General features: G+C 38.9%; 2 protein-coding genes across 2 annotated transcripts in view; one reads left to right on the forward strand and one right to left on the reverse strand.

Moving 5' to 3' along the window:
• Positions 1–395: 395 nt before the first annotated feature.
• LOC139736702 (transmembrane emp24 domain-containing protein 2-like) lies at positions 396–15,563 on the reverse strand. The gene is made up of 4 exons (XM_071647450.1): positions 15,202–15,563; positions 3,040–3,232; positions 1,943–2,050; positions 396–849 (listed from the first exon to the last, which is right to left on the reverse strand). The coding sequence occupies exons 1-4, from the start codon at positions 15,385–15,387 to the stop codon at positions 725–727; spliced, it is 612 nt and encodes a 203-aa protein (XP_071503551.1). The 5' UTR covers positions 15,388–15,563; the 3' UTR covers positions 396–724.
• A 5,021-nt stretch (positions 15,564–20,584) lies between these two features.
• Positions 20,585–24,672, forward strand: part of LOC139736685 (protein strawberry notch homolog 1-like) — a 49,065-nt gene continuing 44,977 nt past the window's right edge. Inside the window, exons 1-4 of the mRNA XM_071647433.1 lie at positions 20,585–20,731; positions 22,005–22,097; positions 23,118–23,744; positions 24,417–24,546. Coding sequence (XP_071503534.1) covers positions 20,585–20,731; positions 22,005–22,097; positions 23,118–23,744; positions 24,417–24,546 — 997 coding nt within the window. The remainder of the gene's footprint in view (positions 20,732–22,004; positions 22,098–23,117; positions 23,745–24,416; positions 24,547–24,672) is intronic.

Raw genomic sequence — 24,672 nt, forward strand, 5'->3', positions numbered from 1 at the left:
GGTAAACCAGCTTGACAGTGTCAAATTCATGTAATGAAGGTTGCTCCCCAATATTTTTGCATTTGGAAGAATTAATCTGGCAAAGCAAAGTACAATGTATTACAGTGTATGTAAAGGTGCACTATCAAATAACACGTCTTGAAATCTCCAAAGTCATGCCACTAAATCCACATAAGGCTTTTCTTCTATCTACATTTGCTGCCAAATAAAAGATAGATACTGGTACTACAGCCGATGTATGAAATGTCAAGGCAACTATGTAGAGATGTCAATATTTATTAAGAATGCACTTTAATGCCTTGTAAAATTGCTAGATGATGAAATTCACCCATTTTTCACTCACAAACATTGTAAGTTCCCGAGCATTCTCTATGTCATATGGCTTATATCTACAAAACCCAAAATACACTGTAGAATGAAAATGAAACAAATGGAGAAAACTGAAGTGAATGAAAGCCTCAAATCAACAAAACACTGAAATCTGCAATCATAGAGCATCAAAGAGGCAAAACAAGTCTGCTCAATCCCACTATCATTTGCAGAAATGGATGTCCTCTGAAGAGTATGGGATATTAAAGGACTGTCATAAAAGTAAAACTTATTAATGACAGAATGAAGAGATATCAGTTACACTTGGAGCTGCAAAGATGACAGTAATAGACTTTCAAAGATTTTGCACAAAAAACAGAGACAATGATGAAAATAAACTAACAAGTGAGGAAAACTACACAACTCTCCTGACTTCGAAGAACCTCTTCAGGTAATACACTTGGCCTAGCGTCATGGCGACCAGTACTAGACTTTCGAAGAATGCCCACAGTACAACTCTTGAGTTGGTGTTGTCGTTAACTGTTGGAGTTGGGGGAAGAAGAGGAAGCAATTTCAATGGATTAAACATGGTCAGTACATAATTTTCTTGCAAATAAAGGCATGCTGTAATCAACTTAAATGTAAATCTACCTGACAGTGTAAAACATTTCTCATATGTACAATAGATATGAATGTACAGTCGTTGTACGTTAAAGGGACTGTACAGTACTGGTTGAGGTGAGGATTCAGGTTTATAACATTCCTGAGTAAGATAATGAGAAACCTCTTATGAAATATGAAAGAGCATGTAATCTTAAGAAGGATTCAACATTTATTTGATGAAAATTGGTTTTCAAATGGCTGAGATATCAAAAAAAGTAATAATAATAAAAGGCGACAGGCCACGCCTTTTATTAGGATCTCTGTTTCACCTTGTTTTTGGATATCTCAGCCATTTCGAAACCGAATTTCATCAAATAAACTTTTGATACCCTTAGAATTGCATGCTCTTTGACATCTCATAAAGGGTTTCTGAGTGTCTCGCAAAATGTTAAAAGCTAATCCTCTCCTCGACCAGAACTGTACACCTTACAGTCCCTTTAATGTCTTTCACATCAATGAAAGCAATCTCTAAAATAAACACAATACACGTTAAAGAATGTTTCAACAAGAGAAGTAATAAATCTCCCATGTAAGGGTGAACCATGCATGCAGAGGTTACTCCAGTGAATTTCAACCATGGACTCTAAATCTGAAGAACAAACAAAGCACGGAAGAGAATAAGACTCTCCTAGTAACAATGTACAGAAATTTTTTAGCTTTATGATGAAAATAGTTCAAAAGGACATGATAACATATTCTCATAAAAACAAATATTATCTCTTGCCAGAAACATCTTTCATCATCAAGTTTGTGTGGATCTTTACAACAAATGTAAAAGATCAACCTTCATCTTAACATTTGATCTAGATACTCATACATGTACATATCTTCCAACTGCTGTAATGGCAATTGCCAGGGAGAATGAAAAAAAAAAAAAGCTGACATGAGCAAGACTTGTGTCAACAAATATTGATAACTCATATATAATGGTGACACTGAACCTCACAGGTGAAACATATCAGTGACTTACTTGATCTGTGCACTCTCTCCCGAACTTCCATGTATTCCAATTCATGCTTGACTCCTGTAAGCCCTGTTGCTAATTCATTTACCATTTCTTCAAGTTTACTGTGGTGTTCTGTCATTGGTCATGTTGGGCATCAGGAGAAGATAATGAGAGAGAGAACACAATATTACATGAATTAGATATTACATCAGACAAGTAATAAAGGATTGCACATTTTGTTGTACAGACTGTGTATTACATCATTTGTAAAATGTTCAGAACATTTTTTTAAAATGCATTCAGAGATACCCGTACTGGGCTTGAAATCTATTCTCTCCATATTTTCTCTCACTCTTTCTTATTGTTTAATGCTTCTTTGGGTTTGTGTTTTGTTCGTCACCAGGAATCTTACAATGTACATAATAATCTGGTAATCTATTACAGGAAGTTCATGAATTATGAAGTTACTGAATTTCCTGAAACTTTTCTTAGTGTTGTAATAGGGAGTGATTACCAAGTGAGTAGAAATCACTTATTCTTTTGGTAACAGAAAACAACACAAATTTGGCAGGAGCATGAAAATTTTATCTGAAAAAACAAAACAAAAACTAACCAAAACAACAACAACAACAACAACAACAACAACAACAACAACAACAACAAAATGGCCTGCACTTGTTGGATCTCATTTCCTTTTTTGATAAACAAAGAACACAGACTAATTTTGGCCCCCACATTCTTTTCACCAATAGCATAAAATGAAATAAAACAATGCTTTTCTATTACAAATTCTGGTAATTGTTGAAACATAATGTTCTGTATCCTGGTGCTCACTCATCCTTTTATATTTCTTCTTCTTCTACTTCTTCTTTTTCCATCGTGGGTAATGTATCTAGTAAGCACAGTGGCAGATCAGTAGACACGACAGGACATGTAGACTAACCTGGTAAAAAAGAAGCTCATTTCCTGAGTGGTTTACAAGATCCATCATCTGTTAATCATTTCTTTTTTTTTGTTCAGGGAGAATGAAATCACATTACATTCACAAATGCACATGAATATTTTACCAATACGTAGGCCCTACAGCATACTCCGCACATAATGTAAATATCGATGCATACCCTCTGTTTCAATTCCCTGGTCTTTAGGAGAATCGCCAACATCCATAGAAAACATGACAATCTTTGGTGTCATGGTTGACATCTTATTACTGAAGCAGTACTTGTAAACACCATCCATGTGCGCAGCAAAGGTGTACTTTCCATTTGATTCACGCTCTCCTGTATGAATTGTTTTTCCATCTGGCCCAGAAATCTGAAAGCAAGCACAAATTTTATTTTTCGGAGATGAGTGCATATACAATCTTGTAAGTATATAATTTCTGTGGGGTACATCTTTTACAAAGAAGTTGAAGATTGTTAGTTTCAATATTGTACCAGAGCAGCATTTTAATGTTTGTTCATGTGACAAGGAACTGGAAGCTGATAAATGGGCTGTAGTAGTCTCCTCATCCAGCGGTTCCAACACAAAAATTTAAAAAATTCATAACTTTTGCATCGATTGTCTAATTTTCCTCAAACTTTCACTGATGTGTTCTACTAATATTGTTGCATTTTCTCAATCCTTATGTTTATGAAGGTGAACTTGTCCTTTAAAATCAGGTCTGTAACTTGTAAGCGTCCGTATTCAGTTCGGGAAACCCACTCACAAGGGGGGCCCATCCTTATAAGTAACCCGTCCCCCTTATAAGTAACCTCGTCCCCCTTATAAGTAACCCCCGGGGCACCCCTTATAAGGAGTCTCCACGCTTTTTTGCAATGCAACGCGAAAATGAAAGGACTGCGGCAATTCGCTTGATTATGTCCATAAAGCTTCACAAGTTTCCTAGTTACTCACGAAATTTGAGCAAAATCGGTTTGAGGCATCATATCTAAAATCATGGATTTAAATGCGATGTCAAACGACCCATGCGAATGCTGAAATGCGAGCGATTACTGGCGTGAGTGTCGCCAGGCGCGGAGTTCACTTTCTTCGTCAATTCCGCCCACGATTCCGCCGCCCGCTTACCGTTTGGGCGCTTTCTCTGGAATCATCCCGCGACGCGACGTACGTCGCATCACATCACGCATCCAGCACATACCAGTCTGGTACTTAGTATGTGCTGGATGCGTGATGTGAAGCGACGTACGTCGCGTCGCGGGATGATTCCAGAAAAAGCGCCCAAACGGCGGAATCGTGGGCGGAATTGACGAAGAAAGTGAACTCGTCATACCTACAAAGTGATTATTTTGCTAACAAACTGGAGTATGTCATCTACCCACCTACTCTATCAGTGTGGAATAGTAATTTGGAATATATGGACAAGATCAGGTTAGTACTGATTTAATTTTTCTCGTTACGAATTTGTGTAAAAAGATGTCAGACTTCAGCTTCACGAGGCTGATTCGTGCGCGGAGAGGTGAGAGCCGCAGAAAAAAGCATCGAAAATATTTAGTCGGATCAGGCCGCTAGGTGCGGCAGTCTTGCATTGTGCGAACGCGCCGGCGCCCGTGTTTTGATGGGCGCTCTGCATCGGGTGATTAAAACTCGATTTAAAAAAAACAAAACAGACAGGATTTTTTCTTCTTTTCATCATGGATAGTGGACATGTGTGTGTAACAAAAAATCACCGTGCAAAGTTGCGACAATTTATACGTCAGATGTGAGATGAATAAGAAGTGAATGGGGGGCCTCATGAGGCGTTCCCCGGGGGGCCTCATGAGGCGGGGGGAGGTCCTCATGAGGAGGGACCATCCTCGTACGCGGGGGCGGTCCTCATGAGCGGGTTTCCCGGACTGATATGCGTACAACAGTATAAAGAAAATATAAAAGAAAATTCAACATATTTTAACTTTTTTCGCATAATAAAAGAGCAATTGACTTGCCTCTTTCTAAAGGCAGGGGGAATAATATTACCCATAACATTTATCGTTAACGAGTCAGGGGTATGTGTACTTTTTTCAAAAGATGGAATTTTGTGAAATTCTCTTTATATTTTCCTTATATCAGTCCGGGAAACCCGCTCATGAGGACCGCCCCCGCGTACGAGGATGGTCCCTCCTCATGAGGACCTCCCCCCTCCTCATGAGGCCCCCCGGGGAACGCCTCATGAGGCCCCCCCTTCACTTCTTATTCATCTCACATCTGACGTATAAATTGTCGCAACTTTGCACGGTGATTTTTTGTTACACACACATGTCCACTATCCATGATGAAAAGAAGAAAAAATCCTGTCTGTTTTTTTTTTTTTAAATCGAGTTTTAATCACCCGATGCAGAGCGCCCATCAAAACACGGGCGCCAGCGCGTTCGCACAATGCAAGACTGCCGCACCTAGCGGCCTGATCCGACTAAATATTTTCGATGCTTTTTTCTGCGGCTCTCACCTCTCCGCGCACGAATTAGCCTCGTGAAGCTGAAGTCTGACATCTTTTTACACAAATTCGTAACGAGAAAAATTAAATCAGTACTAACCTGATCTTGTCCATATATTCCAAATTACTATTCCACACTGATAGAGTAGGTGGGTAGATGACATACTCCAGTTTGTTAGCAAAATAATCACTTTGTAGGTATGACGAGTTCACTTTCTTCGTCAATTCCGCCCACGATTCCGCCGCCCGCTTACCGTTTGGGCGCTTTCTCTGGAATCATCCCGCGACGCGACGTACGTCGCATCACATCACGCATCCAGCACATACCAGTCTGGTACTTAGTATGTGCTGGATGCGTGATGTATGCGACGTACGTCGCGTCGCGGGATGATTCCAGAAAAAGCGCCCAAACGGCGGAATCGTGGGCGGAATTGACGAAGAAAGTGAACTCGTCATACCTACAAAGTGATTATTTTGCTAACAAACTGGAGTATGTCATCTACCCACCTACTCTATCAGTGTGGAATAGTAATTTGGAATATATGGACAAGATCAGGTTAGTACTGATTTAATTTTTCTCGTTACGAATTTGTGTAAAAAGATGTCAGACTTCAGCTTCACGAGGCTGATTCGTGCGCGGAGAGGTGAGAGCCGCAGAAAAAAGCATCGAAAATATTTAGTCGGATCAGGCCGCTAGGTGCGGCAGTCTTGCATTGTGCGAACGCGTTGGCGCCCGTGTTTTGATGGGCGCTCTGCATCGGGTGATTAAAACTCGATTTAAAAAAAAAAAAAACAGACAGGATTTTTTCTTCTTTTCATCATGGATAGTGGACATGTGTGTGTAACAAAAAATCACCGTGCAAAGTTGCGACAATTTATACGTCAGATGTGAGATGAATAAGAAGTGAAGGGGGGGCCTCATGAGGCGTTCCCCGGGGGGCCTCATGAGGAGGGGGGAGGTCCTCATGAGGAGGGACCATCCTCGTACGCGGGGGCGGTCCTCATGAGCGGGTTTCCCGGACTGATATTGTTGTACGCATGTGACATCTAAGTTATTCATACACTGCAGTAGTCTTCTCATCCAGCGGGTACTGCACAAAAACTTCAAAAATTCATAACTTTTGAACGGATTGTCTGATTTTCCTCAAACTTTCAATGATGTGTTCTACTAATATTGCTACATTCTCTCAATCCTTATGTTTATGAAGGTGAACTTGTCCTTTAAGGACGGATTTTGGTGGGTTTTTGACGTAATTAAAAAAAATACACATAGGCCTACCGATTATTGAATGATTATCATAGATTACGGGGATTCCTTATATTTTAGTTTTCCACGATTAATAAAGATATTCATGAAGGAAACGTACATTTTGTACACCCACCGCTGAAAAATAACGTCTGCGAAGGAGTAGACGTGCAGGGGGTCGGGCTAACTCGGCCCACGGGACATCTCGTCCCACCCGTCGAGGGTGGGCCGAGTTGTCCCACCCGTTGGTATCGATAGTGATCGTGAGCGCTTGTCTGTGTTTGAGTTTATTTCGTCTTTATGACGTCTTTTCTAACCAACATTTTTATGGAATTGTGTTCCGTGGTTTCTGTAAAACATATTTTCCAACTTTTGGGGGATACAACGACGTAAAAATGAAATCTCAGGCGTTTTTATCGCGGTTCGCGATCCCCATAGGTTCACGTTCATTTCGCGCGGTGGGCTAACTCGGCCCACTAAGTTTTAGCTGTTGTTTTGTCAGTAAATCTCCATAAAACTATCAATTTTATTATGTATGGAGGTGTATTCAGGGTTCCTTCAACTAATTTCATCTTCGAGGGAGTTTAATTTTGCACATGTTTGGTGAAATGTTGGATATTTGTTCGCATGATTTCATCTTTGCCGTGTCCGCACCGGACTGGTCTCGCCACTGCAGCTCGCTCACACCACACACACAGTGGCAGAGCTGAGCTGGCAGCGCCATGCCCACTCGGGGAGGCGCGGCGGCGGGGAGCGGCGGGGCGCTGCTCGTGGGGCGCGAGCGGCAGAGGGAGCAGCCGGCCACTCCTGTATTATTAGTAGAAAAGAAATATAGCAGATCATTCGATGTGAACTACTTGAAGGTCATTATATGCATTTGATTTTTAACTGTTAAATGTTTGGTTGTTGTTGTTGTTGCTGATTTTATATATAGATCTGCGTTCTACTCAAAAGTTATTTCTGTCCAATAAATGTTACCTTTTTCTTAATAAAAAACAAACAAAAGCAAAAGGCAAAGGGGTGAGTCTGTTTATGGGCATTAATTAATAAATTGTTTGATATCCAGTGGTCAGTTATTTTACCTGTAGATATGGATGGTTTGGTTGAATGGTTGATATCATGAAACCGGTACTGGTTATGAAATGTAGTGCTAGCTAGATTGGCCTTGTTTATGATTGTAGGGCCTACCTTTTGTGTGTACCTTCAAAAATAAAAAGGAATTGTTTTTGTTTTGATGACATTGCCATTTTTGCCATGGGAATCCTTACCCTAATTCAAGAGAAAAATCCTCTGCCACCTGTACCTGCACGATAATGGCCAACCGTCAAGTTTTTGTTTTGTTGTTGTTGTTGTAATTTTCTTTTTACATATACATGTATATCTCTCTCTCCCTCTAGCTATGTTAGGCTGCGTTCACATAGAAGTATTCGGTATTCGCTATTCGCTATTCGGGCACCGAATACTCCATCACCCGCACCGTCAACTCACCATCCCATGCAGTGAGGATTTCTTCCTCCTACATCCCAGCAAATCTTATTAACAATTTCTAAACTGCATCAGAATGTCAGTCTACATGCTAATTTTTGCTAAAGGGAAAATCCAGACCAAAAGTGTCATTATTTCATAAACGAGAGACGGTATACGTTGCAAGAAAATTGAACAAGCTCGATTCCCACTTTGCTATACTTTTTGCAGCTATTCGGTACTTTCGAATAGTGCCCTCTTATGTGAACCGGTGTGAGGAAATCCTATCGTTCGATTCAAGCTATTCGCGTGCCCTCGAAAAACGAGCCCGAATACCCGAATATAGTATACTTCTAGGTGAACGCAGCCTTATGTATACTGTGATGATCTATTGAACCAAACTTGGACTTCATATCTTAATCTTTTCCATGCCTTAGCCCTATTATATGAGTTTATCTTTTACATTTTTATTTATTTGTACAAAACAAGGCTGATTACAAAATTCTCAAATCCTTGCTAGTCCTGCACTCATACTGTTGAATTCATGCACATTTTTTTTTTTTTTTAACAAGCAGCAAAGATGAATAGCTTCTCAAATGGTGTCTTCCTTCTCGAGCACGGTATACTCAAAGTGTTACATGATTTGCAGTCATGCAGGGTCACAAAAGAAACATTACAACATGGCAAGGTCATGCATATAAGCTCTCATCTCGGATCTTCCTTCACAAAAGAATTTGTTATTTTGTGGCCATTGCATCCTTTCGACTGTTGCCCTGCCCTTGATTACACCGGTACTGCTCTTTCCAAGACTACAAGATCACAGCAAATTTTGAATAATATTAATGTGAGCATGTAAAGTATGTTTTGTTTCGTTTTGTTTTGTCATTTTAACATCTATTATTTTATTATTTCCTCTCTATTTTTTTTCTTGAATAACAGAACATTCTCATTTGACTTGAAATAATATTTTCATTTTCAATTATCACATTACCAAGTATCATCTATGTACAAAGCTTTCTATCCACAACTGAATTGTAAAGTTCTGTATTTTTTTATGATTCTTCGTCTGGCTCTATAGATCGCCTGCTGCCAATATTTCCGCTTCTTTTCCCCGTCTCTCTTTCACTCTTCCATCAACCCATTCTTTTCTTATGTGTGATGAATGTGTTTGTCAAGTGTCAAATGAGATTTGATTTGAAACACTGCGTACTTCATGTGAATTGCACACCAGTATTTTTTTTTCCGAATTCATATTTACATAGAACAACTAGTGTGTGCATATCTACACTGATGTTCAATGTACACAAATTTGATATCTTTAATTTAAAAAAAAAAGTCTCAAGTAGCGCTGTACATGTACTATGGATTGAAAAACATTTTTTTTTTTGTTACAGTCATCACACTTCATCATCAGTGAATAGTGTGCATTCATAAAATGTGAATTTAATTCCACCACATGTTAGTGTGTTATAACGGTAATACAACATTTGTTCCTGTGACCTTGTAACAATTGCTCTGGTATCATTTTCTCCAAGGACTTGGGATCAAGGTTAGGATTGTGATAGGAGCAGGGTTAGAGTAATGTTTCTTTGTAGAATTTATGTTTGGTTTAGCATGCAGAATTTCAAGTGAACAATTGTTGCAGGAGCAAATGTCATGGAACCATTACGACACTGATATCAGGCCTACTTCAGTTAATAGGCCTACTTCAGTCGATAGTTTGCTTTCTTCTAGATTTTCAACCTTTTGACCTACCTGTACAACATACATGTAGTTAACCAGATAGTTGCCAATTGATGAACTCTACCCCAGGAGAGGTGCATCACAGGAAATGAGATTGTTATACATATGTCAATCCAGATACACTTCATGAAATGTTGCATTATTGTAACACTCATTTCGGTGTCCAACATTATGCTCAGTCACTCCGCAAAACCAGACAATGTCCTCTCAAAACTGAATATTCACCATAGCTGTAGGGGCTGAAGAAAGCAGATCTGTTCTCGGTCAGTTCCTCTGGTAGACTCTTTCTTAATTCTACCCACTTACTTTTTCCAGGGTAGTTAATTTACATATTAAAATCATAAGATTTATAAACAAATCAACCAAAACGAAAGGAGGAAAGTAGTTTCACCCGAGGACCAAAGGAACCGATGGAAAATAAAGGTAGGGCTTATAGGTGATCACAAGGTGAAGTTGAACATGAATGGAAACATCAAAAGAGTTTGAGGATGCAGCTAGTGTGGAGGTGAGTGGAGAGAATTAGGTTGTGTGGAAATTAAATGTGGATAATTCATTAGGGGTATGTCTGAAAAGTAAAATACAAATATGGAGAGCTAAACAAAACAACAAACTAAAGCTACACAAAAAAAATAGTTTCTGGTCACATTAATGCTCTGACATTGTTAGGTGTTTTGTTGATTTTTTTTTTGTATTTATTGGTTTTCCACTGATTGCAATACAGTATAAGACAAATAACCATATATCAAAATGATTATAAATACGGTAGTCAAAATAAGAATTACAGTAAAGATTTTTAAAAAGAGCAGCTTACAAGATTGAGGCATGGCCACGGAGACTTTGCAAAACATATAAGGGACTGAAAGGATATCCAAAGCACACCAGAGACAGCCCCACAAACCAACAGGAACTTACTCCATAGCTACACAGTGTAGAAGCCAGATCCCATTTATTATGAAGTTGGAGGTACCGGGTACAGAGTCCCGAGTAATCAGTGTTTGTGAAAAAGAAACGGAGAACGGATAGTAGATAAGACCAGATGATGTAAGGGTGCCAAATAAGAAAAAAAAAATACTAAAATGTGAACTATTACTGTAACCGAGCTATTGTTGGTTTCAGGAGTACAACATGATTTGCATAATCATAAAGCCTACTTTGGTATATACACTATAAACTGTTGTTGCATTAAAGCTATCGCCAGGATATGATCAGTAAGACACAAGAAGTAACATGTACAGCTATCAAGCCATTTGGTGCCCGCCGTCAAGCTCTGTATAGAAAGTTAGAGAGAGGAAGAGGGAAAGAGGAAGAGAGGGAAGCGAAGTAGAATGTGGAATTGATAATGATGAATTCGGAGAGCCTGACAGCAAGACCCAAAATGGAATCTACAGCGTGTTGACAAGAATGTTTGATCGGACAATAACATACCACAATAACATAAGACATTACAATTATTCAGTTTCTGCAAGATGATGCACTCAATAAAGACTCTTTTAATTTGCGTTTTAAGGAATATAAAGACGAGCAGCTTGTTATTTCGGGGAGAGGTCATTCTCATATATAGGGCCCGTATACATTATCGTTTTTTTAGCGAAAATTGTTCGAGTACGTGGAAGGTGAAATGCGCCACTTTGGCAAGTAGGATAATTATGAATCAAATAGTTTTTCCTGAACATGCGAGTGAAAATATCCGGTAACTCCTTGGCATAAAATTTAAAGATAAATATGCCGACGTTGTAACTAAATAAATCTGATGTTTTCAGTACTGGTATCTTATTTTTGAAAAATAAATCATTCGTGTGGGACAAATTAATATCCAACATGGTTGATATTTCTGATGGCGCGTTTTTGAACACGGAACAGTATGTCAAGAAGATTTCTAGGTGCATTCCCCCAAACAAGAATACCATAATTAAGGTACAGAGTAATCAAAGTAAAATAAAGATTAAGCAGGATTTGACTTGGAAAAACATTCTTCAGTTTATTAAGAACACCCTAACCAGGAATGCAGGTATTGATCAGCCTGCCTGTTACATTCCACAAGTCCTTCATTATTGTACCTGAATTCAGAATCCTTGCACGTGGCAGCTTGCCGGTTACCATGGTCACACAGTCTGGTTCTAAGTAGGAGCCCTGCTGGAATGTGACTCCTGATGAGCTTATTCTCCATGTATAAGTTGCAGCTGAACAAACTTGCTTGTATGTATAGGCCCCATCATATTTCTAGTAACCATAGCCCAATTCTAAACTCACCTTTGACTTCATGCTGAAACAGACTGCTGTACATTTTTATTTTGTCTGTACTATTTTCATGAGAAATATGAAAATACATGTAAATTGAAATTGAAATTGAGAGTAACAGGAATGGAAGAGACCAACTAAAATGTAAAAACCCAACTCACTATGACTACAAATGAAAATAAACTGGACGAAGGTGTCAACAAGCTGAGGTGAGAACTTCTTCTTTTTCTATGTCACTGTCGAACATCCCAATGTAGTGGCCGACTGGACAAGGGAAGTTAAGTTCGGACTACCGAACTTAATATGGAATGTTAAACAAAAGAGTAGGTGTGGTGTGAAAGGGATGAACACATGAATGGGAAAGGAATGAGGGCGATAAAAAGAAACAGCATACAGGTCAATGAGAATGTGTGTCAACCTATATGAACCTATACAATTACAAACTGAACAAAATATAATGATCTGAGATTGAAAAGAATGAAATAGCCAAGAAGCTCAACAAATTCAATTGTTTGCTGTCTTACCGTGGGCCTACATGCCATCATAATACAATTTTAGGCGCAGGTAAGAAAAAATGTGAAATATTAGCCAATGTTAAGCTTTGTCGAAAGTTCTAGGTGTTACAAAAAAAATCCCACTTTTGATCTCTAATGCAATGTAGTTCCAAAACTAGTACTACAGTACAATCTCAGAGCTTACCTGATCATATTTTCCCATACCAGGCCCTAGCAGTATCCATCCTGCACAAGTCTGCATGCAATTCAATACCACAGAGTTTACTGGTCTATCCTGCCAGAGAATTAGTAATAGGCCTACCTGGTACTTGGGTGTAAAAGAAAAAATGAACATACATGTACTAATGTAAAATTAATTTCAGGGCCAATAGTATTCACTGTTAGTAGCAAGGTGCAGTCTATGACAATTCAATGATAAAGTGATAAGTTAGTTTGCTACATAGATGTACTTCGATCACAATGTAATTTATTATTGCTTTACTACTAGAACTCTGCAGTCTCTTACTGGACACTTTATAAAGTGAATAGATCAGAAGAGAAAGTAAATTTTGGTGGCCAGAAATGTGTAGTGGCACTAGTCCACTGCTAATAAATTCATTACACAACAGCCATATCAGAATTAAGGGTCGTCATCATAGGACATACTTTAAAAAAAAAAAAGAAAAATCATATTAGGACAATCAATGTTAGACTTGAAGAAGGATAGTGAATGGTTAAAATCTTGATTTTCTTTCGAATCCAGGCATCATTTTCTTTTTCTGAAACGTTACCGCCCCATATTAGTGTGTATAAATGAATTTTTACAAGGTGACAATGCAGTCAATGGGTAATGTTCACAAAGAAATATGTAAACAATATACACTGTACTGCAGTTGGTGGGTTTATGCACCAAAAAAAAAAAAAAAAAACTAAATAAATAAATAAACAACATGAAAAGTATCTGCTGCTTTTGTTACGCAAGGTTATATATATATTCCATTCATTTCAGTACCGGTACAACAGTACATGTATTTCTTCAAATTCATGAAATTCTTCCGTCGAGATGTTTATTAATGCAAGTGATTGACAAATTGCCCAATACATCAATGTAAATAATTATCTATATAAATCATCATATTTACATAAACATTTAATATCGATGTACGTGTAGGGCAATTTGTCAATCATTAGCCAGTCGACAACAGTATTTCTGTTAGCAATTATAGTACATTGAATAAACATCACTTTGAAAACAGACTTCACCATAGTACTAGTAAATCTTTTCAGTACACAAAAAGGTGACAGTTTCACATATTAAAACTCGTATTATTTCACAAATGTTACATATTCGTACATTAAGGAGCAGTGTCATCCGAGTCACATGATAATTGCCAACAATACAGCATGCATCCAAAGCGTTTTTTTATGTGTGTGTGTTTTGTGTTTTTTTTTTTTTTTGGTGTTTTTTTGTGTTTGTTTTTGTTTTTGTTTTTTTTAATTCAGTATCAATCATTAATAACGTTGATGCTGGGGGATAGACAGAAAAACAGCAAAATGACAACTGCAAACTGCACGAGGTTGGAATACATATTATTGAGTCATCCTGCCGAAAAAAAATCAGAAAAATGAAAGACAAAAAAAAAAAAAAATCAAAAAAAAAATGAGTCAAGCAACCCCCTATATGCCCAGCCTTAGCAGAAACCCTTGCCCTTGGCATTGGCTGGCGGTAGCACACCAGCTCAGCCCAATTCACGCGACGTTGCAGCACAACGCAGTTGAGTTGAAACAAGTTGCTCCCTCTCTAGCTCTCAGCTCAAAGTTCAAGACAATGGATAGGAAAATGCTAACTGACTACTGCATAGAATTTACTCACGCGAGAAAATTGGGAAGTGCAGCAAGTGACGCCTTTTCCTCCAATTTCAACCACCGCCCGTTTCAATCCGTAGCGACGTTTACGGAGTGGCTGGCTGCTCCCTCTGCCTGTGCCGTTCGCGCGGGTGCCCCGCCGGCGTGCCTCCCCAAGAGTGGGCATGGGCATGGCGCTGCTCAGCTCTGCCACTGTGATGTCCGTGAGCGAGCTGCTGGTGGCGAGACCGGTGCGGTGCGGACACGGCAAAGATGAAATCATGCGAACAAATATCCAACATTTCACCAAACATGTGCAAAATTAAACTCCCTCGAAGATGAAATTAGTTGAAGGAACCCTGAATACACCTCCATACATAATAAAATTGATAGTTTTACGGAGATTTACTGACAAAACGACAGCTAAAACTTAGTGGGCCGAGTTAGCCCACCGCGCGAAATGAACGTGAACCTATGTGGGGATCGCGAACCGCGATAAAAACGTCTGAGATTTCATTTTTACGTCGTTGTATACCCCAAAAGTTGGAAAATATTCTTTACAGAAACCACAGAACACAATTCCATACAAATTACGGTTAGAAAAGACGTCACAAAGACAAAATAAACTCAAACACAGACAAGCGCTCACGATCACTATCGATACCAACGGGTGGGACAACTCGGCCCACCCTCGACGGGTGGGACGAGTTGTCCCGTGGGCCGAGTTAGCCCGGATCCACGTGCAGCCTGTGGCTGCGTGTAGTTAGTACATGTATATGCTTTGCTACGCAAAGACTCTTTAATTTACTTTTGATTATACAGTTAATCTACATAGGCCTACCTTCACATCAATATCTAAAAATCCACCTTCCGCAACCTCAAAAGTAAGGGCCATCCTGGTTCCTGAGGACACCCTGTCGTGAAAACATTCTTCTGCATGGGCATCGATGGCGATGAAATATGCTTTCGCTGTTGTTAATAAAGCGACAGTGCAGGCAAGGAACAAGATGTAGTCATAATTCGCCATGTTTCAGCAGAATAAGGCACTTTCTCTTTGACTTCGGTTCACCGTACTGATCAGAAAGCTGAGGTTGTACGGGGCCTGGAATTTGAATGTACGGAGATAACATACAAATGATCACTGTCGCCTCCGCGGTAGTAGACCGTACACACAGTACAGCATGAATACTAGTATCCCACGTACAGTTTCAGTGCATGCAATGAAGGTGCCTTGCAAGCCGCCGAGCAATGCCACGCGTACCAAAGCACTGGACTAGGACTTCCGCCTCTAGTAGTTGTGTGTTTCTGAGTACACGTAGAGCAGATATGAAGTGCACTACAACACATACAAAATTGAATAAGCAATCAATCGTCAATTTTTATTATTGCTGATCGGTGTTTAATTTCTACTTTATAGTCAACAGAAATCATCAAAAATTAATAAATATTTCTTTAAAAATATCATGATATTTACTATAAGACTAAAAATGGTTTTGAGAATTAAATCTTTGTTGAAAATACATCTAGCACATGCACTCGTGCATCGGTGTTGCATATCCACACCATGATACACACCTTGCAGTTGCGAAGCTGCGACCGTAGTCTTTTTGTGGAGTACAGTGTACTTGTACAGTACACAGTGCGACAACTTTCTGTGCGGCGTGTAATAATGTGCTTGGATATCGTGGTATCGTGGGCCATGCATGGAACTTCCGTGAAAACAAACGAAAGGTATCTGCGAAGCACACACAGCTACAGTGTCTAGCGGGGTACGGCACGTTTCGTCCGAGAGAGCCAATACTCACTTTGGTTTCTGTAGCTCCTCTCTTCACGGGTTGAACTGAAGAAAAGAACTTCGTTTTGGTCCAGTGAAAATTGAAAGAAGTAAGGTAAGAATCAGTGAGTAGATTAAATGTAAACACAGCACAGGTAACGAAAACTCTTAATTTGCCACCTTTTTTGACTTTGGTTCTTCAAAATCGTGAAAATCACGACACGCGACACGACTCACGAGTATGAAGTGAGTGACTCATCTTTCGTGAATGAATAAACTGCCTTAAATTTTACTTCGATATTTTTGTAATTTAATTCTTCGGCATATATACAAGATGAAACGTTAGTGGTCTGTCTGACGTCTGACGGTCTGGTGCATGGTATTTTGAAGATTTGGTTACAAACTTCCCCAAACTCAACTGGCATGACTAGCAATATTCTACTCGTAGCAATGTAGACACTAAATAACGCGCATGTTGATGGATTCTTCGGTGACCATGTTGACTTTTTATATATATATATACACACACACACGCACCCCCCATCCCACTCACCCCCATGGCCACCCCACCCCGCGGTGCTAGTGTACTTTCGCACCTCCACAAACTCACTTTGAATACCGGACGGTATGGTAGCCGGTAGCCCTACTAGATCTACATATCGACCACCTTCTTTTAAACCGACCGCGTATAATTCACGCACTGAACACTTAGTACGCACTTCTCTGCGCGCAAAGCACATAAAAATGGATTGGCTTTGAATGTAGATGATGGTGTGGGAAAACGCGATAATTCACTGTTCATTAATGGTTTTAATCAAGGACAAAATTTCGAATGAATATTTTCACCGAATCGTAATGACAGCACAATGTAATGTCTATGGAAGTTTCTAAAAGGCTTCTAAAAAGCTTCGTACAACACGGTGTTCAATACAACTCGGTTTGCGTGCATTGTCAATGCAAAAACAGCGGTCGATCCTAATAACGCGATTTACCGCGGGGAGCTGAAACGAGGCCACGCAAGTTCGTCGGGGATATTTTTGCACTGAAACTTCGAATCCAAAAGGGAACAACAGCATTTGATAGAGCTGGATTTTCTCAATCACGTATGTCAAGTTTTTTACGTGAATTTCAGTGTTAATATATTCTTATCAAGCAAATAAACATTAGGCGGTCGATGAGTAGTACTGTAGGTCCAACCCTACCCAACTAAACCGTGAATATTTGTTACGATCTGAGTGAGACCCCCGACCCAAGTCCAGTGCAGTAGAAATGGAACTTTCACGGTTTTGACAAAGTCGAAGGAATACGTACAATGTACATGTACAATTGTCAGAGTGTTGATCACAGCTACAGTGTCAGTACAGTTCAGTAGGTAACATTAGTTTGCTCTGCAATACCTGCGTTGCAGAGGAGCAGACGGCGCAGCGTGCAGCATGCCAACATAAATGAGTGTTTCACCGAATGTGAAGGTTAAGTATGGAAAAGAAATAAAAAGGACAAATCTCCCATTAAAAAAAATGTAGTCTATGTGCACAGAACTGTTGTAGGTCTATAGACCCCTACAGCTGTAGTAGTTTGTGCATTTTGTATGTTGCAATTGATATTGAACACACAACATACAAATGTACATGTACAATGACAATGTACAATACATGTGTAGGTCTACTGTAGAACCAGAAACAGTTGCAGCTGCAGCACAAAACTTTCCTGAATTGGAGCTAGAGCTGATGACAGCCTTTTTCACTGGCATCCAATGCATTGTGTAGACAAAAGCATATAACGTTACATATAAATTATGCATTTAATTTTGCAAATGTTGTCTCCTCACGAAATTTGTGATCCCCTTTTCATGCAATTGAAAATTTCTGGTCATACACTTACAGTAGGCCTACATACATGTACATGTATGTGAATATTATGGTATACATGCATATCATGTGTATGGATACACATAAGATTCTATATTCCAAAATTTCTACCACTCTGCAGTGACTGGAATTGGTAATAATTGTCTCTGTTTGCAGTAGTTTCTGAATGAATTCATCACTTTATGTTCTAATCACTTGTAGGATACCAATGCGTAATGATATATAAACTACTGTACAAGTATTGTACACCTTGTAACTACCTGCATTGAATTCTTAAATAATCTTCACAAACATGCGCAAGCGCACGCACTAAAGAACATATGCATGTACAAACATGTATAGCAAAGGCACACACACATTGAAACTGAATGTACTAGAGTGATGCACACTTGTAGGGCTTCATTTTCTGGTAACCAGTATTCGACCATTGATATCATTGTATGAATTGTTCTCTTGCATCTTAGCAGAAACTGCTCTGCAATCATGTTTAATACCAGCAGTCAGGATGAAAAATATGTGTACAAAGGACAGGGAAGGTTTGCATTTTACCTATTAAACGTGGGATCTTTAACATGTACATGTGTATCATTGTGAAAACAGTACGTATGTTTGAAGGGAGTTGATCAAATTGATAACAGCTGCATGAAAGCAGTCAGAAAGGCTTTAACAACAACAAATATTTCTGAGCACGGCTTCTTCTTTCACTTTTGTTTATGTACAGTATACAATTTGTAAGTTCCCATTCTAAAGAGGCCATATGTAGGGACAGTTGTTTGGAGGTTGCATGAGTTTTACACAGCTTTGTATCCTTGGTTTCCAAGGGCTCTGAAGAACAAAGGCACCTTATAGTGCCGTGTAAGATCTATTCAGTTGAAATGTAAAATTTCATTGAAATTGGACATCCTTATTTGTCTGTAGAATTTTATGACTATCGATTGTTACAAAATGTACCACACAATATTTCATAAGTTAGATGGATTGATGATATTGATCATCACTTCACACCAGCCTAATGATTTGTGTGGAATTATTATGAAAGCCATGTTTTTTTTTTTTGCTCAATAAACAGTTGTTTCAAATAGTGAGTAGTGAGTGGCTTTCAAGGAAAAAAAAAATGTGTTTGTTACAAATGAAAACTAGGGTTTTGTGTCTTTGTCTTGAATGGTTTCCATCCTAAGTCTACTGAGGGAAGGTGATTACAGTGTACATCTACACTATTGTAGTTAGAGATGCCTGCTGCAGAGTGGGTTAGTCTTTCTTGGATTTCCTCAGAGGAGTCGATGTGAATTTCAGGGGCCCCTTACGGATAATCTGTACACAGTGGCATAGACAGGTCATCGGACCTTGAGGGTATAATCTGTGAAGGAGAGGCGATCACAATGTAATACATGTACACTTGTATGCTCAAACACAGCGCACACACACACACACACACACACACACACACACACACACACACAAGATTACAACAAACACACACATAATGATACACATACACATGGCCAAATGCAGGAAAAGTAGCAGGAATATAGGCCTACTTTTTCTATAAAATGGACAAGAATAATATGGGGGTGTCAACCAAGGAAGCAGGGGAGGATGTTCCCACACCAGGGAGATTTTGTAAAAGTGAAAATTTTTGTGGTGTTGAAATTTTTGCGCATTTCGCGCAACCAGAAACTAGCGCGAAAGTTAAATATTTTTTGCTTGTCATATATTCCAGTAGTTAATGTCTTGATTCCGCAGAATTAAAAACATGTGAAACTCTTCATACCCAGCTGAGCGCGAAAAATTTCTACTTTTACAGTATTTCAAATGGAAATTCAACAGTCTGTGCACTTATTTGGGAGAAATATTGTGAAAATTTTCAATTAGAAAGTAAGAAAAACTGATTTTCAAGTACATTGCAAATGGCTAAATTGTGGTATCTGTCACTTCTTTCTGTGTGTGCATCTTCACTGTGTACTCAGTCTATGGAGCTGGAGCAGATGGATCAGTAGTGGGAGGGTGTGGAGCTCTTTCAATTTTATAACCAAACTTCAATGATCTGGTGCACATTTCTTTCCTTTTTTTTTTTTGAGTGTTTAGAAATTTGTCAATCTTGTGTGTCTTCACTGTATGAAGTCTACGGATATGGACAGAAGGGGGAGATTGTGGGAGAGGGTACAACCCTTTGTAATCCTTTTATTATATCATTCATGTAATTTTTAAATACATGTCATCTTTTGCATAGCATTAGGTGTCAACATACATTCATACAAAGTACATATTTTTCTGCCATCCATTAAAAAGCTTGTTGGTTTGTAATTCCAACAGAGGAATACAATTCTATTTTCGTAGTATGGACCTGGTTCCTTTTAAACAGGATTCTACATCATGTGAAGAAATACAATTCCAGAAAGCTGAGGGAAGTGACATCAGTTGTTGTAACACTTTTACTTTTGATAGTGTAAATACTCAGTAAATTTTTGTCTTGTGCCATGGGACTGTCATTTCTTCATTAATTTTGTTGTTAAATGTTGACATCTACAGCATATGTTGTGTTGTGTTGTGTATCTCTTCACAGCAATCCTGAGTAGTAAAAGATGGGGGACGCAGGCAACCCGCCAGACCTGTTGTCTGCTGCCCTCTGTGAGAGCGGACTCTCTCTGGATGACATCCTCAATCCTGAGCCTCTAGATGAGGAGGAAAACAATTCACTTTCAACTGATGCCAGCAGTGTGCTAGCTCAGGTAAGATAACTCCCACTCATCTAAAAATGAGGGGATTGTTTGACATTTTTGTAGGTGTAAAATATCAATCTTTGGACAGAGTGATACAAAATGTGTATACACTGTACACTGTAGTCAGACCTGTCTCAAACTGTTGTACACTGTACACTGTAGCTTTCAACAGAAAATTATTATATTAACCACGGTAATAGATAGAGTTTCTACCACATTGATGTTAGAACACTAGGGCTCATATCAATGATAATCGATATGTAATGAGGGCGAGTACTCAGAAAAGACTTCAGACATAACTTTTTCCTGCTTTGTCAGTAAACTGTCATAACATACAAGTTTAATTAGTTACTGTGGGTGTACTAACATTTTGTGCCTACATGTACAACTGTATGAATCTCTCTGTATACTTACAATTGTGCATAGGTACATTCCGTATCTTGAATCAAATATGAGGCAAAAAGTCTTGTACAGTGGGGGATGTGTGTATACTAGTAATACTAACCTTGTTATGTTTTGATGAGACTTGAAATATATGGTGTGACTCGATAAGTATGACATGTTCTGCCTTAATACCATCAATTTTCATTGGTCTCTTTGAATACTGACACACTGTACCAATATCCATGATCATTTGTGATGTCAAAATCTGATTTAAGGAATGAAGTGATACGACTGAAATCATGTACTCCTGGCACATTGACATGATGTACAAGATCTGTAATGAGGTTAATTTGCATAGCTTTTTTGCAAGTGGCTGCCATAGGCTAGTGAGTGCCGGGAAGAGTTTAGCGTTCTGCAGTAATTTATATCACAGATAGATGTTAGCCCATGGTCTATTGTTACCCAAGAGAATAGCTCCTCATGGTAAATGCTCTGTGACAGTCAGCTCACAATTGCTACATACAGTGTATCACCTAATAAACACAGGAACTGAACCTATTTTGTTGTTGTTGTTGTTGACGTGACTGCATAAATGCATACCTGTAGATAGATATGAAACAAAGAAATGAAAGATCTAGTATTTAAGAACTCTTGAAATGAGAAAAACCAGGTCATGAAGAGATGTTTGCTCAGTTCAGTTCATTAATTTGACATTGGCACTAGTCAGATGCCTGTTGCCAGTCACGGAGCAAATCTGGGGAAAAATTACAAGCAAGTGCTTCTACTTTATATAGCACGATGCAAATTTTGAAGTTGTCATATTTTACATGCTTTTTATAAAGATTGTTGATTGGCACTGAGAAGTTTTGTATTCCTTCATACCAAATGCCTGATAAAGGCCATGGCAGCGAGTGGTGTGGATGAACAGGATGCTGACCCATTTCTTGAGATGTTGCAGGACACGCCCTCAAGCTCTACCCTTCCCGTCATGGTAACACCACTCTGTCTCATGTTCCTTTAGCTCTCATTGTATTATATGAAATATATTTTTGCTCTACATTGATGAAAATCACTGATATAAATTGCATTTGAATGTGTGCAGAAATGCCATTCTTGCAGTCTTGTTTTCATAAGTCACTGTCACATCATAAAATAATATTAGCATTCAAAATTATTAGGGGGGGGGGTCAGATTTATTTAAAACAGATGAAGTCATTATTTTCATATACATTGTATACAGTAGGTTTACAATGTTATTATAATAGGAGACTAGGAATCAAACTGTAGATATTCTACAAAATTAGAATTTAATCCTGTCCATTGAATTGACACATGATCCAGTATGTTTATAATGATGATATCTGGATTTAAATAGTGAGAATGATATTTAATACTGCCAAGATAGTGATAGTATTGTACAACGATTGTTACAATCCTACACTGTACCACATTGAGAATGGTATGCATTCACAAAATATTTTGCTGATTTTTGGATATCAGGTGCTTATTTTAACCAGTTGAAAATGAGCTGATTTTGCAATAACACATGCTTCCCATGGACACCTGCCCAAGTATACTCAGGACAAGTCTTCAGTGGGTTTGTGTAAAAGACAGTGAAATGTCCGTGTGATGGCTGCAAACGGCTGTAAATAGACATGGTTATCAGACACCAATTTTGTTCAGTGCCATCCTGTGAATGTAAATGAGCGTGACATGATCAAGAGGGTAAAATATAATAGAGGGTAATAATAGTCTGTGAAAGCGAGTTGAGATACTTAACAAGGGTGAAATGTGCCCTATAAAAACCAGCTATTATTATTATTATTATTATTATTATTATTATTATTATTATTAAAATTTCTGATTGAATTGATAGTCATTATTTGTGCATTGATTGTTAAGTTACATGCAGTATTAGTAATGTGTTTGGCACAATAGAATAAGCTTTTTGGTGGAATAAATGCCTTTTCCCATTTTTTTCGTGGTGCTACAATGTGCATGAATGGTGCAGACACCTGTTAGAACCGTGACACAAAATATTCAGATGCTTCCTGTGTCCAGTGTCCCGTCCATCAAGTCCAAGCCAACCATTGTGATTCGGCAGGTGTCCCAGGCGGCGTCCTCCCCCATCTCCTCGCCGACCAGTGTCCTGAAGATCATCAGCAGCAAGCCGGACGGTCAGCAGATAGTGACCACCAAGCCGATCTTCCTCACCACAGCGGTGTCGGAGCAGGCGACATCCGGTCCGTCCCTCGCCTCGGGCGTGAACAGGGGAAGCGCAGCCGCGGCCAAGCAGTTTGTTAAGTTTGTCGTGAAGCCCTGCAGTCCCGACACAATACCCGCATCCAAGCCGAGACAGACCATTGTTCTGAATGATACCAAACCAGCAGGCCTCGTAAGGTCACACACAGACTCTGCTCTCCTCAAACCTAGTCTGGTCACACAGACAAAAGTTTCTCAGCCCAAAGTTTCGCAATCCAAAGTTTCGCAACCCAAAGTTTCGCAGTCCAAAGTTTCGCAGCCCAAAGTAAACTATAGTGTGGAGTCTCCTTCAACAGTTGTTAGAAATGGATCTGCACTCTTGAAGGCAATGCCGTTCCTGTCAAAGAGTAATGAAGTTCTGCCATCAGCATCTCAAGTGAGTTGTGCAAGTAATTGCATTATATATTCTGCCAGTGAATATGATGTGGTGTTGTATGGGAATTATTCATAGATGGCAACATGTTATGAGCAAGGAGGGATGCACAAATGATAGCTGTTTATGCAAACTGTGACACTGTGCTTGACACTGTTATTGAGAATATATGTTTGTTAGTTTATTTCTTTTTTTTATTTACAAAATATTGCCCATATTATGGAGTTTGAGTAAAAACAAGTAATGACAATGTGACAAATTAATGTAGATGATGCAATAAGCTGAAAATGAGCATGACTGCTATGCTTAACCATATTTTCATGATTTTGTTCCAGCAGGCTGATTTCCAGGGTATAGTTTATATAATTGCATATTTCAATACTTCTCCATTTTACTATGTTATGTTACTTTGTTACTGTTGAATGTGAGTTGTTTAATGCTCAGCAACACAATCAAAACCAAGCAGAAAAGTTCTTCTTGTTGTAGTAGGCATTGTGATGGAAGGAAATATTTCATCTAAAGGGTACCATATATTCTGAAATTATTGCTTGTTTCTTTCTTTGTTATTTTGACTTATTTTATTGGAAAGATGAAGGTAAAGTAATGACATTTCAAAATAGGAGGACATTGTGCTTTCTTGCATTAAATTTCTTCTGCTTGTTAATCTGTAACTAGGGAGGTAGTAAGGCACTAAAGCTCTCGCGCCGTCACCCGATGCGGATTGTCGATGACGACGATGATGATCTGGATGATGATGAGACGATGGGGCTAGCTGATACATATGCAAACTACACACCAAGCAAATGTAAGTGATGCCCTCAATTTATGTTGCAAAGTGTTGTGTATTCATTTGCTGTCTTACTCCAATTAAATTGACAGCGGTGCACTGATTCTTTCAATTTCCATTATTGGGTGCGATGAAAACAGATGG

This window comes from Diadema antillarum, unplaced genomic scaffold (assembly GCF_040938485.1).
Source record: "Diadema antillarum isolate AM-2024a unplaced genomic scaffold, OU_Dant_1.0 seq00000662_RagTag, whole genome shotgun sequence".
NCBI classification, from domain to species: domain Eukaryota; kingdom Metazoa; phylum Echinodermata; class Echinoidea; order Diadematoida; family Diadematidae; genus Diadema; species Diadema antillarum.